This window comes from Perissodus microlepis, chromosome 10 (genome assembly GCF_051167445.1).
Source record: "Perissodus microlepis isolate ML-2025 ecotype Zambia chromosome 10, ASM5116744v1, whole genome shotgun sequence".
In the NCBI taxonomy this organism is placed as follows: domain Eukaryota; kingdom Metazoa; phylum Chordata; class Actinopteri; order Cichliformes; family Cichlidae; genus Perissodus; species Perissodus microlepis.
Genome location: NC_140470.1, coordinates 20,216,720 through 20,233,512, shown reverse-complemented (window position 1 = coordinate 20,233,512; position 16,793 = coordinate 20,216,720). Strand labels below are relative to the sequence as shown.

At 41.2% G+C, this 16,793-nt stretch overlaps 1 protein-coding gene across 1 annotated transcript; it reads right to left on the bottom strand.

The window, feature by feature from the left end:
* Window positions 1-350: 350 nt before the first annotated feature.
* On the bottom strand, window positions 351-16,342 carry LOC146379385 (four and a half LIM domains protein 1-like). The gene is made up of 6 exons (XM_084940615.1): window positions 16,213-16,342; window positions 3,860-4,034; window positions 3,577-3,751; window positions 3,124-3,293; window positions 2,302-2,488; window positions 351-1,430 (listed from the first exon to the last, which is right to left on the bottom strand). The coding sequence occupies exons 2-6, from the start codon at window positions 4,016-4,018 to the stop codon at window positions 1,279-1,281; spliced, it is 843 nt and encodes a 280-aa protein (XP_084796741.1). The 5' UTR covers window positions 4,019-4,034; window positions 16,213-16,342; the 3' UTR covers window positions 351-1,278.
* Between the last annotated feature and the right edge of the window lie 451 nt (window positions 16,343-16,793).

Sequence of the window (16,793 nt, the reverse complement as noted above, 5' to 3'; positions counted from 1 at the left end):
ATGCTGTTGTCTGGCTGTGATTGGTCGGCTCGTGCTATTATGTGTGTGCAGGTGGGACAAAAAGTCAACCTATAAAAGTGTAGGAGGAAAAAAATCACGGCCACACAAAAGCATACGTGAAACGGTAATTAGCTCTGACAAACATGCACTGCTTTCTGTCAACACTACCTGAACATGAAGATCTAATTACTCTTTCAAGGCTACTTGCATGGCCTTCAGTAGGTTGGTATCTGTCCCTGTGCAACAAAATCATCCGTTTAAAACGTAAAGTTAAAAAAACAAAAAAACAAATTCATTAAAAATAAACTGAGAAATTGAATCAAAAAGAGAAAAAGTCATTCTCAGTTTTGTAGAAAGTTTATTTGAGCTTTGATCTTCACAGAAACATGCAACATTTATTCAGATTTTATCTTTATTTAGAAGTGAAAGGGTTACAAATTTAATTTATGTAAAAAATACAACAAGCAAATATCAATTAGCAGTTCAAACTTAAATACGGACACGTGAACAATTAAACGCTGCAATTTAAGCAACCTTAGATATTTATTTTGTATCATTTACCGACTGCAACATGACACGCATTGATTTCTGAGCTTTTAACAACACAGTAAATGAAGGTTAGCTTTAGCAGAATAAGAATGAATGATGCAGCTCTAACAACAGAGTCGGGTAGCTGTTGGTAAAAATACTGTTCTCTTACATTTGGACAGAGCGAAAAGGCTCCTGTCACCTCCTGTGAAAACTTGTTACTAGTGGTTCAAAACACCAGCTCACACATTTTAATGTAATACAAGTCTGACACGTGCCGCTGCCGGACTCAGAGTTTCTCATTTTCAGACGTAGACGTTACTTAACATCAGAGCAGGTTACAGTACTTCCATCAATTAATCTTCCAAGATTTCAGCTGGATAATAAAAAGAATATTCAAATAAGATGCTTGCTGGCATGTAAAAACAACAACAACAAAAAAAACAGGTTAGGTTACATCCTTTTATTCTTTTTTTAAATTATTATTATTATTTTAATAACCCGTCCTCCAGCAGAGTCATGGTCTGAGTGCTTTGTTTCGCCAAACACATTTGCTTTACCAAGGGGAGCACTGTAGACTCTCTATCACCTTATTTATTTACTTTATTTTATTTCATTATTCACATTATTATCAGAGTGGATATAATGCCGGAGCGGACAGGGAGTGAAGGCCAGCTTGGTGATAGAAAGGAGAAGAATGCAGGGGAATAGGTTTACATCATTTTGAAACAGGCATAAAGTCGTCCGTCTCTACTTGTTGCCGCAGTCGGTGCAGAGGATGTCTTTTCCCTTGGCTACGAAACGCTTGTTGGACAAACTGAGGGAGCACCTCTTACAGTTGAAGCAGTATTCATGCCAGGAGCTGCCCTCGTAGTTCACCACATTCACCCCTTTACCAAAACCTGAGAGGAGAGAAGAGCAGAGGGGAGTTAGACTATGTCTTTGGTCTACCTTTGTGTGCCACCTGCTGGTCTTAATCAGTAAAGACATCAGCTGTATTTGAATTGCCTTAAAGGACATCTGGATCCGTCAGATGAAAAGTTACAAAACACCTTAAAATCATCGAAAGATTAAATTTTTATCTTCAAATAGTTATTAGGTTTTTTTTAACAGGGCTTTTATGACATCATGGTGTGAGGTCCCCCCCACCTACACCTCTCTTTGCACCTTTGACTCTCTGTGTCATCCTTTAAAAAGCAGCTTAAAACTCATCTGTTCATGCAGGTGTTTGCGTAGTGTTTGTGTGCCTATGTTGCTTCTGGCATGTGCATTTAACTATTCTTTCTCTGGAAAAGTGCTATAAAGACAAACTTCCCTTTCTTTCTTACTTAACTGGTAGCTGAGTGCACTCAGTCATAGTTATGGTTCTGGTACAGCTTCCATTTACCTGTTGTGTTTATTTTAATGCCACGAGTTTAACTAAGAACTCAGATCTCAGCTGAGATCTGTGTTTACTTGTTAGTCGGTCCAGTCTTTCATGCTGCAATATCACAGACTGCATATGAAAGAAGGATGTAGCCACTGTGATGCAATAATATTTGTTGCAAACACTTTAGCTGAGTTTTTGTGGACACAGCAGATACTGCGCACTACACCAGCTAACATGTCATTCGAATGGTAAAGTGCCACCTGCTTTAACCTCCTTTTGACTCTAATAGAGCCATCACTTACAAAACAAACACCATGTTGTATTAAGACTTAAACTAACGAGTGAGAACATGCTCTCATTGTGAAAGCGCTGGTGTTTAGAAGGAATTCAGGTATAAAGCTAACCTGTGATGGGGTTCTGGCAGCCGCTGCACTTCTTGGCCACGGAGGTCTTGTAGCAGTCGACACAGAAGACCTGCTCCTGGTGGTTGGTGAAACTCGTCCCTGCCAGAGGCTTTGCGCAGGAGCTGCACACGAAACAGTGGCTGTGCCATGGCTGGTCCTGGTAGTTCACTCCTCCAGAGGTTATAGGCTGGAGATGGAAGTTAAGGGATGTTTTACCATCCAATTAAAATAATCTTTGAGTAGTTTAATTACTGTTAAAATAACATCTCCATCCGAGATTTGTTTAAATATTTTCCTTGGGTTTATTTTAGCCTTGATTTAGAGAGGACAGTGGAGAGAAGGCAGGAAACTTAAGAGAACAAGCAGGTTGCGGTAAGCAGCCTCTGCAGTAGCCCCATGACATACTGCATGGTTCGCCTGCTCAACCAAGTGAGATACAGTGGCTTCCACATTTGTTACATTTAGCATAGTTTGGTATGAATTAAATAGTCAAGTTAAAAGTACAAATGAAGCAAGAATTTATTAATAATTTGGTCAGTCATTAGTGTAATGGGGTAAAAGGCTAAAATGCAATTAGGCTGCAGATTTCCCTGACAGAAAAAAAATTATCCTAAGTATCCAAAGATTAAGATTTTATGAATTATTGCATTATTACAGCCTGCTTATTAAAGGAATTTTGACATGTCAAAGCAAATAAAAATAAAACAATGAACACAATTAAACATTTAAATGGCAGCGTGCCTAAAATTGCTATAAAAATGTGACTTCAAAGTGATCTTGGTGATAAGAGGGTGGCCTGGTTCCCTGTGTGAGAGAAATTACCTTTTTGCAGCTCACGCAGTGTTTAGCGAATTTGTCATCATAGCAGGGGCTGCAGTAAATGTCACTTCCTTTGGAGAGAAAATTCTGTGATCCTATTGGTCGTTTACAGCTGTAACAGGTGAAACACTCGTCGTGCCACGAGTTCCCTTTGTACTCCACGCTCTCTGTTCCTGCAGGGGAGAGGAGAAGGATTATTACTGCTAATGATAAATACAGTAGTACAGAGGACATTTTTAGGCCTTCATGAGTCCTTTTACTTAACAATAGTTTGACACTATAATAGTCAGTACACCCTTACTGCCCTAAATCATGTATATATTTAGATGTTCTGATGAAGAAACTCTTTTGAAAATGACTTTTTCCAGCTAACTCTTTGGTTTTTTAATCACACAAGACAAGCAGATCAGTGGGCCACCCTCTACAGAGCATTGGTGTGAATGTGATCAGTCGTACCCGCCAGTATGGGTTTATAACAGCCATGGCAGCGTGGAGCATCCTCTCTGGAGCAGCACTTCCCACACATGATGCGGTCATCCTTGGTGCTGAAGGGCTCCTTAGCCAGAGGCTTGTAACACTTTGCACAGCGGAAACACTCCTCGTGCCAGTATCGGCCCTTGTGGCTGAGCTCCTGATGGAGGAAAACGGAGAGGTTTTTTTTGGATGACAGCTGGACACAGGTGGCAGGAAATACCAAAACTTCTAAGTCCACACAGAGAAATGCAGCTCGATAAGACACCTTTGTTTCCACGGAGATGGGACGGTGGCACTCGGCGCAGGAGTTGGCGCAGAACTTTGTGTGGCAGCGAACGCACACCGGCCTCCCCTCGTTACGGACGAACCTCTTCCCCCCGAGGTCCTCGCGGCAGTAGAAACACTGCGAGCTTTCCGCCATCATCAGGATACAGTCCCACCTGCAGCAAGAACAGAACGGAGGGAGGAAGTAAAAGCTCTGCCCAGCAACGGCGGTAAACACCGCGCTGGTTTTATGACAACAGATAACGGTTCATATTTTATGATTCATGGGTCAAAATGGATTTTAGTCGTTTGTGGTTTCAATTAAGAAGTTTTGGTCTGCACCAAACAGCACATCTTTAAAACCAATCACAAAATTTTAAGCATGAGCTCATTTTAAACAATCCAGCTGCAATTATTTATTCTCATTATGGATGAGCCTCCTGATCATGTGCTTCATTAATCAAATAATTTCTTTCTAACAGTTCTGGAAGCAACTGCCATTTTCCACCACTTCTTCAAACCATCAGGTTATTTTCTTCTTATGTTCTGTGTGCAAAAATCTTTGAAAAACATAAAAAAATTAGAGACAAAAATGATTACAAGGATTGCTCGGAGCTGAAATTTCTCCACAGAGCACATAGACCATAACTATTCACCGCGGCTCAGCTCTGTGGGATGTTTGAGCAGCTGGTGAAACTAAGACACCATCAAAGAGGAAATCAGAGGCTGAACTGGGATTCTGTCAGCTCACAGCTGCGTGTGAGCTGTGTGTTATTCGAGCTGATTTCTTGGATACACAATGATGTATCTGTCAGTGTTTCTGTGTACCTGTGTTTAGAGTGGTTCGCTTCCTCTCCATTTATGCATCTTATCTCTTCCTGTTAAAGCAGCTCCTAACTGATAAGTTTGACAGCAAATTTTACAGCTGATTTGGGAGGCAGATGAATTAGGCTTTTATTTGCTCTTGACTTCCTCTTCCTTCCTCTAGTAATCCATCCATCCTCATCTTTGTATTCCCAGGCCGTATACCTGCCCTGTTTCAGGGACGTGTCCAGATGTGAGGGTTTGAGTTGGTACTTGTATTGTGTAATACTACTTTCTTGTACTCCACAATATTTTAGGTGCATGTATTGCACTCCATGCCATGCATTATAAAGCCAAACACCGATTCTTTTCTTTTTCAGCCATCATTGTCCTCTTGCATGACCCAGTTTGTTTGTGTTTGGTTTTCTCCAGATGTGGTGCTGTGCATTGTGGCCAGATGGCTTCACTTTGTTGTCGTCTGTCCTAAGGATCTTATTCCAGAAGTTTTGTGGTTTATTTAGATGCAAATTTGAAAACCTACATTATGCTGCTATGATCTTTTTAGAGAGAAGAGTCTTTCTCCTGGCAACCCCTTCAGCCAAGTGAAACCTATCTAATTATCTATTATTCTATTATTATTAATTGCAAATATTAATGTTAGTAATATTAGTAGAATCTCACAATTGTAGCCTTCCAGAGGACACTTGGACCAACATTTGTTACTTTAATGGAGAATGAGGAAACCAAGAAGGTCATTAGGAGAGTAGAAGCTCCATGAGTCAGTGCCCCGTCTCTAAGGAAACGTATCTAGATCCATATCAAATCCTAATGGGTTCTTCATTTGCCCGTGCGTCATATCTGCACCAAGCTTTCTGAAATTCTGTTTGCTAGTTCTTGTTTAATCATGCAGACAAGCAGCACTGCAAACGTTGGCACACTTTATTTCTCACACTACAGAATCCAGAATTCACTCTTCCTAAAATACAGGACACATAAACTCCCTAAACATAGAACCAAAATCACCACGTTGACCAGCATAAATCTGATCACAGAGCTGTGATTACAGTGCCAGAAGTTCAGACGGTAAATAATAAACAACATGTTGGTTAAAAATTGATTTTTTTTTAAAATCACAGCTACACAAAGGCACGGAAATATGGAAGAGGAGCGATCGCTACAGTCTGTTCACTCACTTATTTCCCACATCAGGTTCATGCTGCCTGACCACGAGGAATTCTCACAAACTGCTGTGAGACAAGTGTGTGTGTCCATGTGTGTCTGCACAGTGTGGTGAACGCATGAAGGAATGCCTGGCATGACTAATGTGGTGAGATCAGGAACGCTGACATCCTTATGACAACACACACAGACACACACACACACTCCACTTCTTAAATGAACCACTCCCTTAGAAACCACAAACTATAGTGTTCACCTCCTGTATGGAGCGACATGTCGGCACACATTCACGAGGAAGTTCTCATTTTAGGAAACTCCTTTCCCAGTCTGTCCACCAGCCATTTCTGTAGTGCATCAAATGTAAAGGTCATTTAACTGTTGTGCAACTGTTATATGTACAGTTACTAGTCACTTTATTATGTGAATCTTGCTAGTACTAGGTTGGACCCCGTTCGGTTCGGTGCTAGTTCGGGGAGGCATCTGCTCACTGACATTTCGGGGGGCTGACACCACCATAAATGAGTGGTGTGCGCACATGTGTGTATGGCTGGGCCTGGGTCTGGCAATTGCTGATCTTTGCCCTCTGTAGGGCATGTTCAGCAGGAATCAAGACAACACTTTTCTGGTCTTATATTGTCCAATTTTGGCAAGCCTGTGTAAATTATAGTCTTCGTTTCCTGTTCTTAGCTTACAGGAGTATCACCCTGTGTGACCTTCTGCTACTGTATTCCATCTACTTCGAGGTTTGAGGTGTTGTGCACTCAGAGATGCTCGTCTGCATACCTTTGTTGTGACGAGTTGTGTTGCCTTCTTATCGGCTTGGAGCTGTCTGGGCCTTCTCGTCTGACCTTTGACATTAACATTTTACCCCAGAGAACTGCTGCTCAACGAATATTTTCTGTTTCTCAGATCATTCTCTGTAAACCCTAGAGATGGCTGTGTGGGAAAATCCTAGTAGATCAGCAGTTTCTGAAATACTCAAACAAGCCTGTCAGGCAGCAACAACAAAGTCACCAAAATAAATTTCTTCCTCACTCTAATGCTCGGTTTGAACTTCACCGGGTCATCTTGACCATGTCTACATGCGTAAGTGCATTAAGTTGCTGCCATGTGATTGGCTGAATAGGCATTATTGGGTGTGTAGTGGCCATCACAAGAAAAACTGTTTGCAACTTGAAAACATTTCAAATTGGGATAAAATGAGCAGTTTTTTAACATTCTACTTAATTACAATAGTGCTTTTAGCTCAACAGTAATGTTACCATGGTAACATGCTGATGTTTAGCGAGTATAACACTAACATGTTTTGCTAAAAGTCTCTAAACACAGCTAAATTAGTGGTTATACAGGAAAAAGTGACGTTTTTGCCCAACGATGGTGCCAAAGGGAATGGTTAACAAAGCCATCAGCAGACATCTCATACAAAATCATAAAAAACGATCATCCCATAGGACCTCGAGAGTCTGTGCAAAAATAGTATAGACTATCATTTCACTTCCACAGAGGCCACACTTTCATCATGGCTAAAATACCACTTTTGAATAACTTGACCTCTTCATTCAAACATCTGTTCTTTAGCTCATCTGGCAGACTCATCAGCTCGTGCCATGGCGAAGCGCCCGTCGTCCATCCGCAACTGACGAGAACCAGAATTTAATCAAACTCGCACCCGATTTTAATTTAATATCCAGTCTCAGGCTGCTTTTTGACAGACGTATGAGGCAGAGGTTAAAGGTGCTGTGGTTAATAAAGTTGATTAAATAACTTCTTTGTGGTCTCATCTCCTTAACAGACAATAAAGCTCTGAACTGTGGAGCTGGACATATATCTTCCCCTCGGTGGCCGCCTCAATCATTACTCAATGGAGCAACCAGCAGCTGTCTGGTTTATTTGGTGACTGGGTGTGAAGAGGTTACTCATCCGTCTCCACTGGAAGAAAGCAAGTCCTGTCAGATAAAGGCGAGGTCTGGCATTTACCTGTTACCTCCTGTTTTCCCTCCACTTCTTGACATTTTAATTCCTTCTCTTCCCAAACTAATAAGGATTCAGCTAAGATTTCCAGTGCTCTCTATCCTGCTCCGTTTCTCATTTTTGCTTTCACCTGCAGAGTCGAACTTTGTAAAGACACAGAACTTTGCTCAGTAACCGCATAGAAGGCAGTATTGATGCTTGGCTATGAGCACCGTGAAATTGTTATCTGATGGGAGCTAAACAACGGCTGACAGGAAGCCAGGACTAAAACAAATGAGGTGTAACTGACATCAGGCAGCTCCGAGTACACTGTTGCTGCACGTCTTTACTTTGTTTTCCAGCAATAAATAGCGCTGTGTAACGACACTGCAGGACATACACATCGTTTACTTCCAGCTAAAGCGGCCAATACGAAACTCAGTCAGATCACCACGGAAAAATTAGGCTGTGTCACGCAGTCACGGCTAAAGGCAGAGTTGAGGGCAGTGCTGCAGCCAAAGAAAGCTCATTGTGGGAATGTGGAGCTCTCCATGGAGTGACATTAGTTTGTCCACACTTGGTAAATTTTATTTTTTAAGACTTTTAGTTGGCATTGGCATAAGGCACTGGTGGTAATGGCTTGTGTGAGTCTTTATTTTTCTTATTGACAATAAATCAGAGTAAATTATGTGTTCTTGGGAACTATTTAAAGTCAGATAAATGCAGGATTGTGTGTGTGGGATTGAGTCAGAGGAACGACAGGGCCCATGGTTTGTCTCACTTTTAGTAGTTTCTAAAAATATTGGTGCTGTAAAATAAAGTATGGGTTAAGATAACCAGGCATGTTCGTAGAAACGGTTCATTGTTGGTTTTGGTCTTTTTATGGCAGTTGTTAACAATAAGAAGAGTGTCATCCTTAATCCTTCATGGACTGAGTGTTCAGGGAATAAAGAGAAGTGGGAGTGGACTTCGGCTGCATTAGTTTTAAATCAGCCTGAATCTTTTCCCCTCTTTCGGTTAAAGTTTCAGCCACCTTAGTGTAACGGTTACAAGTTGAAGCACTTCCTCCAACCCGAGCCTTCCACACTGTGTAAGCACAGAGCGCGGAAAGGTGACATCATGTCATGTGGACGAGGAGAAAATCAGGCAAACGTGTGGGGATGTGAAAGAGACAGCGAGTGCTCAATAAAGAAGCAGAGACAGACAAGAAATCTGCCAGTGCAAACATGACATAGTGTGGATTATTTTAGAGTGTGTACCAGCCGTGTGTGTGTGTGTGTGTGTGTGTGTGTGTGTGTGTGTTGGCATGAGCTTATCGCTCAAGAATGTAGTGGAAAAATGAGAAACAGGAAGTCTCCATCAGAACTGTGAAGCTGGCACAGTTCAGCCACACACACACACACTGAGTGAACTGTTAATATGCTCGTCCATACAGACTGACTGTGTTAAACTCATATGTCATTAATGCAGATTCCACAAACCCTGGCTCAACTTACGTCGCTCAGTATGTGCTGCAGGTGTGACCTCAGCGCTGACTTTTCTTTAAAAAATCTCTTTAATCACAGACTTAGCACGGAAGCCAGTACTTCTCTGCAGCCTGCAGATAGCTCTGCTAACCTTAACATGTCTGTTGTTCCAATTTCCTCCTATTGTGGCATTGCTATGCAGATTTTAGTGATGGAATAGATAACAAATTCTTATCATACACTTGGATTCAGAAATGAGACTTTCCTCTGGTTGCACAGCAGGAAAAAACCTGAGTATTGATAAGGAGTCACTCATTGTTTAAATGTCAAGGCGAGGCATGAATGATGACTTAATGATGTTGCAGCTGTTGAGAAGCTTGAGACCTTTAAAATGTGGAAGTCTAAAAGTTTAGCAATTTAATGACTAACTTTGTGGGGGAAAAAAAGTTGGGTAACATTTTGCTTTGCATTAAAAGTTAAATCTACCCAAAACACAAGCAAACTGATGCGTATCGCATCATTGTGACACTTTTTTAGTTAACACAAAATAACTGCCTGCAGGGGCCTCAAGTCTGAATTCATCGTGCAAGTTTACTTAGAAAAATATGTTTTAACCTCTGCATAAGCAGGAAGTGAAACTTTTGAGACTGCAAATGTCCACAGCATTAACCTATAAAGGCATTTAAGCAATCTTGTTTCTTACCTCTACATTAACAGTGATAACGGCCTGACGATGAATAAACTATGAGGAACAGAGGATTCTGGGTTTAAACCTTTATATGTGGAATTTATCCCTGTGGTTCCATGTGGGGTTTTTTTTTTCCATGAGTTCTAGTTTCTCCCCTATCTTCACAATATGTTCATTTTTATATTAAACCTCAGCATTAAAGCAGATTAGCTAGCTGTGGTCTCAGTCACACAGGCTTAGAGACCAGTTGGCAGTTTTACCTTGCTAAAGAAAAATTTGCATTCCCCAACTTGTTGGCAAGAGGTTGGTGTAGCTTGCTGTATGTTTCTAGGTAGGTCTAAAAGAGAATGCTGCACCAAAAGTTTCCATGCAATTGCTTTGGTCACGAGCAGATTGCCCGGGTTGCATATAGTTTGCATGGAAGACACCAACTTACCTGCAGATGCTTACCAGCTGCATGATAGTAAAACTCTTTTTGAGAAACCAAAGTAAATGTGCTCGTTGTTGCAACCAACACATTTACTTTGAAGGGAAAATGTCTCCATTTACAGATTGCACCACACTTTTCACAGTTTCACTACTGCTCTAGGAGCAGTTGGTGTTTGCAGACAAGTCTTCTGTACAAACTTCATGCAACCTGGGTAATCTGTTAGTGACTAAAGCAATCGCAAGGAGGTTTTCTGTGCAGCACCATACACCTCAACACCAACTGGCTGGGAAATACACACTCTTCCCTAGCAACTAGTGGTTGCCAGGAGGTTGCCAACTGGTCTCAAGGCCTGTATGAATAAAACCTTGAATGGTTGTTTAATAAAAATAAGTAAAGAGAGTTCACGTTTTCAAAAAGTAGCTGCAGCTTTGTTTATATAAATTAAAGTTTCCAAAACACAAAGTGTCCATTTCTGGTTTACTTGGTTGAAGTTGTGTTATTTTAATGGCAACAATGGTAACAAGCAAACAGTAATACTTAGAATTTAACACCTGTAGCGTGAAAATATGGAAATTCAAAAGTTACTGGTTATTTATTAAAAGTTTCTTAAAGTTTCTTCATTTTCATGGAGAGAGTTGACGTTAGCAACCATCTGCAAAGGTAATAACACATTACAACATATTACAACAGTAATAAAATGATTTAAAGAAGATGAAAAAGGCTTTGGCAATCTGATCTGCGATATCTGAAGGACCTTGTATCAAGTTTAAGTGGCAACAAGTCTCTGGCTGACTAAAGAAAACAAAGATAACAATCTGATTGGTGCCCTTGTCAGTTAGGTGGTTGTTCTAAAGACTTGGTTAAAGTCCTTTGGATTACCATATAAAAGAGGTGTGTCCATGTCTGAAACCAACAAAATCAACAGACAAAAAGAATGCATCGCAGCACCGTGACCAGAAGCTGCCCTCATTAGGATGCAATGTTCACAAACTGGTTTGCTTTATAAACTACATACGTATACAACTACCTTGGACACAAAGAGAAAACCATATTACCATATATTGTTGTTCAGATGGTTTCTCTTGCAAAAGAAGTGCTTTCTTTCAGTGAGTTTACACATTTGGCAGATACCTCACTGGATTCATTTCCTCTGCTATATTCACCAAGCAAAATATTTCTTAGAGCACCTTTAACGATCACACTATAGCCTTATCATGGCCTAACAACACTACAGTTAGAGTGTTCCCACCACTGATCCCAATCATTCTGGCTGAAAAAGAAACATATTAGTGATTAAAGCTGGGCAGCAAGTTCAGCTAAACATTTGTATTCTAGCGTGGGCCACAAAGAAAAACTTGAATGACTGTTTTACCTGGCCCGGCTGAGAGCTGCATTCCAGACAGTGGGATAAAGCTGATACAACAGATTTGAGTGAGGTCAAAGAAACAGCATGTCCCGCTACTACAAGACAGGCATGATGGCTTTACCAGAAGCTTCTGGTTAGATCCACTTAACCCACCTCGCTTTGTCTTGAGTTACACACTCCACTTTCTGCACTCATTTCTCCACTCAGTAACCGAGAAGACCTTTAAATCAGGAGCTAAAATACGTCTGACAGTTTTCATGACATTTTCCATGTGTGTGTGACAGTAAGACCCTCTCCACTCTGGCACCAGAGCAGTCCTGCTGGGAAGACTTCCAAGTTACTGGTAAAAATTTAAATTATCTCATGGTGTCTCAGGGGTTCTCCTGTCTCCAAACTGTTCCAGTCTACCCTCATAAATCTCCAACCAAGAAAATCCCTGCAAATCTCCGTTTCTAACCATTCTTCCAGATTCTTACTCCAGCCACTCCTCACATGAGTCGAGCCATTTTTAAACGTCCAAACAGTTCCTGTATAAGTTCAACAGTTCAGCTGCTGTTTGCTATATTTCTCCATGTCTTCATTCAAAAAAAAAATTTTAATTAATTTTCTAGCCTGGAGAATATTAGATAAAGGAATATTTTGAATATTTATTTTTTGAAATACTTCGAGTCTCTTGTCTGTCAGAAACCAGGATTAGCATAGCTTAGCATAAAGACCGCAAGAAAGGGGAAACAACTAGCATGGCTCTTTCTACTGCTTAAAAAAACTAAATGAAAAATAACTATGTTAAAATTAAATAAGCTACAGTGAACTCACCAAAGTTACAACCCAGTTGATATATTGGTATGGCCAATATATCTGTCAATATTATGTAATTGTTGATATCTGATATTTAGACGGCTTATAAATGACAATTTAAAAAGTAAAGATAAAAAAGGAAGAAACACCCTTCAAATGTGTTATTAGTGTTGACAGTGTATACTTTGTCCACCAGAGGGCGCTGTGCAGCTTCCCTCTAGGTTAAAACAACCATAGCAGAGTCAGGGAGAGCGTAAATGAGTAACCCACAACATGCTTTAACAATATTCACAAAGGGTCACTGCATGTTTGATTTGGCAACATTTTCGCTGCATCCACTCCGGATGTGGAGCCGCTGTTATATAAATAACAAATAAAAAAATAATAAATAAAAAAACATTTTTATACGCATAAAAAAGTCAATTCTATCTATAGGATGTGATGTTAGATGCCGACTGCACGGAGTTAGGAATACTGTACTGTACGCTTGTTGATTAACTTTAACAACTGTGCAGTCATTAGTGAGCATCAGAGGGGACAATGGTTGATTTTTCTTTCTTTTTTTCCCCCTAAACCAGATCCACACTAGGGTGAGATGTCTGTGAAGGTTCTCAGTCATCCAGGTCATCGTAGTCAAAGGAGCTTGCAAAGAAAAGCGTCTGGACTTCTTTAAGTTTACTTGAAGACGTTTCACCTCTCATCCGAGAAGCTTCTTCAGTTCTAAGGTCAAATGGTGGAGAGTCCCAGATATAAACCTAGTGGGAGGATAAGAAGGACAGACGCAACAACATTGTCATCCCCTATGTAGCCGGTGTATCAGAAAAACTTAGGAGAGTTTTCTCCAAGCATGACATCCCGGTGCATTTCAGACCCAGCAACACGCTCAGACAAAAACTGGTTCACCCGAAAGACAAAACGCCAAAACACAGACTTAACAATGTGGTGTATGCTGTACAGTGCAGCGAGGAATGCCCAGACCTCTACATTGGAGAGACCAAACAGCCACTTCACAAGCGCATGGCACAACACAGAAGAGCCACCTCCACAGGACAAGACTCAGCAGTCCATCTGCATCTTAAGGATAAAGGACACTCTTTCGAGGATGCCAATGTTCACATTTTGGACAGAGAGGACAGATGGTTTGAAAGAGGAGTGAAAGAAGCCATCTGTGTCCACTGTGAGCGACCATCTTTGAACAGAGGCGGGGGTTTACGACACCAACTCTCTGCCATCTATAATCCAGTTTTGAGATCCCTTCCCAGACGCCTTAACGCCCACTCACATCCTGGGCCATCTGACCTCAGGAATTCGCATGATAAGGTGGGGCCAGGTTTCACAATGAACACACCCGAAACTCTGGCTGATTGGGACCCACACCCAGTTTCACACCTTGGCTCAGGCGATTAGAAGATCATCAGGGGGTCCTTTTGTCCCTCTGTGGGGGGATACTCCCACTAGGTTTATATCTGGGACTCTCCACCATTTGACCTTAGAACTGAAGAAGCTTCTCGGATGAGAGGTGAAACGTCTTCAAGTAAACTTAAAGAAGTCCAGACGCTTTTCTTTGCAAGCTCCTTTGACTAGGGTGAGATATAAGCAGATGCTCCACTGTGGTGAGCACTAAAGGGAGCAGCTGAAAGTTGTCCTTTCCCTGCTTCTGGTCTTTATGGCTAAGCTAAAACCTCCTGGCTCCTAGCTTTTTATTCAACAGAAAATGTATGAATGAGAGTGGTGCCACTCTAACTTAATGATAAGTGGGAAGACTGCTTCCCCTTTTCCTTAAGATATCCTTACTTTATTGGGTACACCTTGCTAGTACCAGCTGGGAAATATTCCCTACAGAACTGCTTTTTCTTCCAAGCTCCTTAGACTAGTTTAAGACAGGCTTAGACAGGCTCTCCAATGTTGGTGAGCCTGCGTGAATTGTAGTCTCAGTTTCCTGTTCTTAGGAGTGGCACCCAAGTGTTGTCTTCTGCTGTTGTAGCCCATCTGCTTTGTGGTTCTACCACATCTACCTGCATAACTGCACTAAGATGCTGCCATGTGATTGGCAGATTAGATATTTGTGTTAAGGTGCAGTTGGGATGGCTGTGCCTCAGGAGGTAGAGCAGGTTAAATAATAATCAGACAGTTGGTGGTTTGATACTGAAACCCAAGCTGGTCCTGATGTGTTCATTGGAGTGTGAATGTTAGATTGACACATGTTGTCTAAAGCACTTGGTGAGTGCTCAAGTGGAGTGGAAAAGAAATTCTGTTAAGAAACCATCAATTTACTATTGAAAACTTAGGAAATTTGTAACTAATAAAGTGGCCCTCTTCCTTTCGCATGAGACAAGTTTCCACATCCCCTGATCAATGTCAGCACACCCAAACACAACACAACAGGTTTTACTGGCTGCAGGACAAAAGGCAACACACACACACACACACACACACACGGGAAGCTTTCTGTTTCTACCATGCTATCCATTGGAAATCTCTATTAAAAACTCAACTCTAGTGTTCACGTGACCATTGGGGATCAATAAAAACAGAAGACCACAGTGTCTGCACCTATTTACATTCAATCCTATTAAAATCACAACAGGCAAAACACAACAGGGAGTTACCATGACGTGAAGGAAGACCAGCAGCATAAAGTTTTATTGGGCTGGGACGTCTTTAATGGGACTGAGCTCACTCTAATTTCTTTAACATGCTTAGAATCCAACTGAAAACTCCCCACAGTTGTGTGTGTGTGTGTGTGTGTGTGTGTGTGTGTGTGTGTGTGTGTGTGTGTGTGTGTGTGTGTGTGTGTGTGAGGCAGTGGAAGGTAGGATTTGGTTTTACACACTGACTGTGTGTTTGCTCACAATAGGGAGTGATGTTGTACTCCATCATCCAGCAACAAAAGGCATCATTTCCCCATACCAACATAACATTGTGACTGTTTATTTAACCATGTGTCAGTATTTCAGCTTTATTTTTAGAACTGAAGCCTTCATGCGCATTTTTGATACATCTGTTAACACACCAGTACTAAAGAAAAAAGTCCAGGCAGCTTGAATCCAGCTGGTAGAGCATATGCATCAATTACATGGCTACACGCACACGCATAAACGTTGGACAATGAAAAATAGCAGTACAAGAATTTTAATTGACCTCTGAGAGGCATTTTTTGGCCTCAGAGGTTCCATCATTGGACGAAAAAAAAAAAAAAGTCAGACTTCCTAACTGGAAACAGATTTCAGGAGCAGCTCAGGCTTTCACAAGTCAGCATGTAACTGTAGCTCACACGCACTCACACTGACACTAACACACACACACACACACATATATTACACAGACAGCCAACGCCCCGGACAACTTTAAGCCTAGTTTCCTCTCCGGATATCAAAATGCTGCTTTGCAGATTAAGTGTAAATGAAATCATTGCAAGTGTAAGAGAGGAAGAGAGCTACAGGAACCAAAATGTTACCTGCTCTGAGTTTGCGTGTTTATTTATTATTTAAAAAAGTAAATAAGTAACTAAAAATCTGCAATACTTATTAAAGACTAATAACTGGAATACTTAAGTACAAAATAACCCCGCAGCAGCTACTCGGTCCCGTTTAAAATCCAGCTTTTATGAGAAGAGGTTGGGGTGGTCCGGTACAGAGGTTTAACAAACAGCGGTGCTCATCGGTCGGCTTACCGGGATCAGAGTGAGGTCTGCAGCGGTGGATGAGCGGCTCTCTGGAAGCAGCGGAACTCCGCTTCAGCGACGGCTTCACGTGTTATAAATACTGCAGCCTGTGGCCGCATCAACTCAAGCCAAACACCCAAACCTCACACCGAGGCGCAGAGCTCAGCCTTCACAATAAGAGCCCAAGCGAAGCCTCGAAAAGAAGAGTGGGTTTTCAAAATAAAAGTAAATATGAAGTTCAGTCAGCAGGCTGAAATATTATCAGAAATATTATACCTATATACGCAATTTGTATCTAATTAATATTTAAAGTCCACGACCTAGTTAAATGGTGGCGCCAACATTTTATAAATATAATATATAATGCAAAAAAACTTTGCACGGTAGAGATTTTTATTTCAAATACTCTACAGCCGAACAACACACGGAGCTCGTCAGGAACTCCTCAGTACATTACATGTTTGTTTTTTTAAAGGACAGTGATAAGTGAGAGTTACATAGCCACGCTACATAGATTTTGCAATACACACAAAAACTTGGTTTCAGCTCTATAAACATAATCTAAACACACTGTAAAGATCAAAAAGATA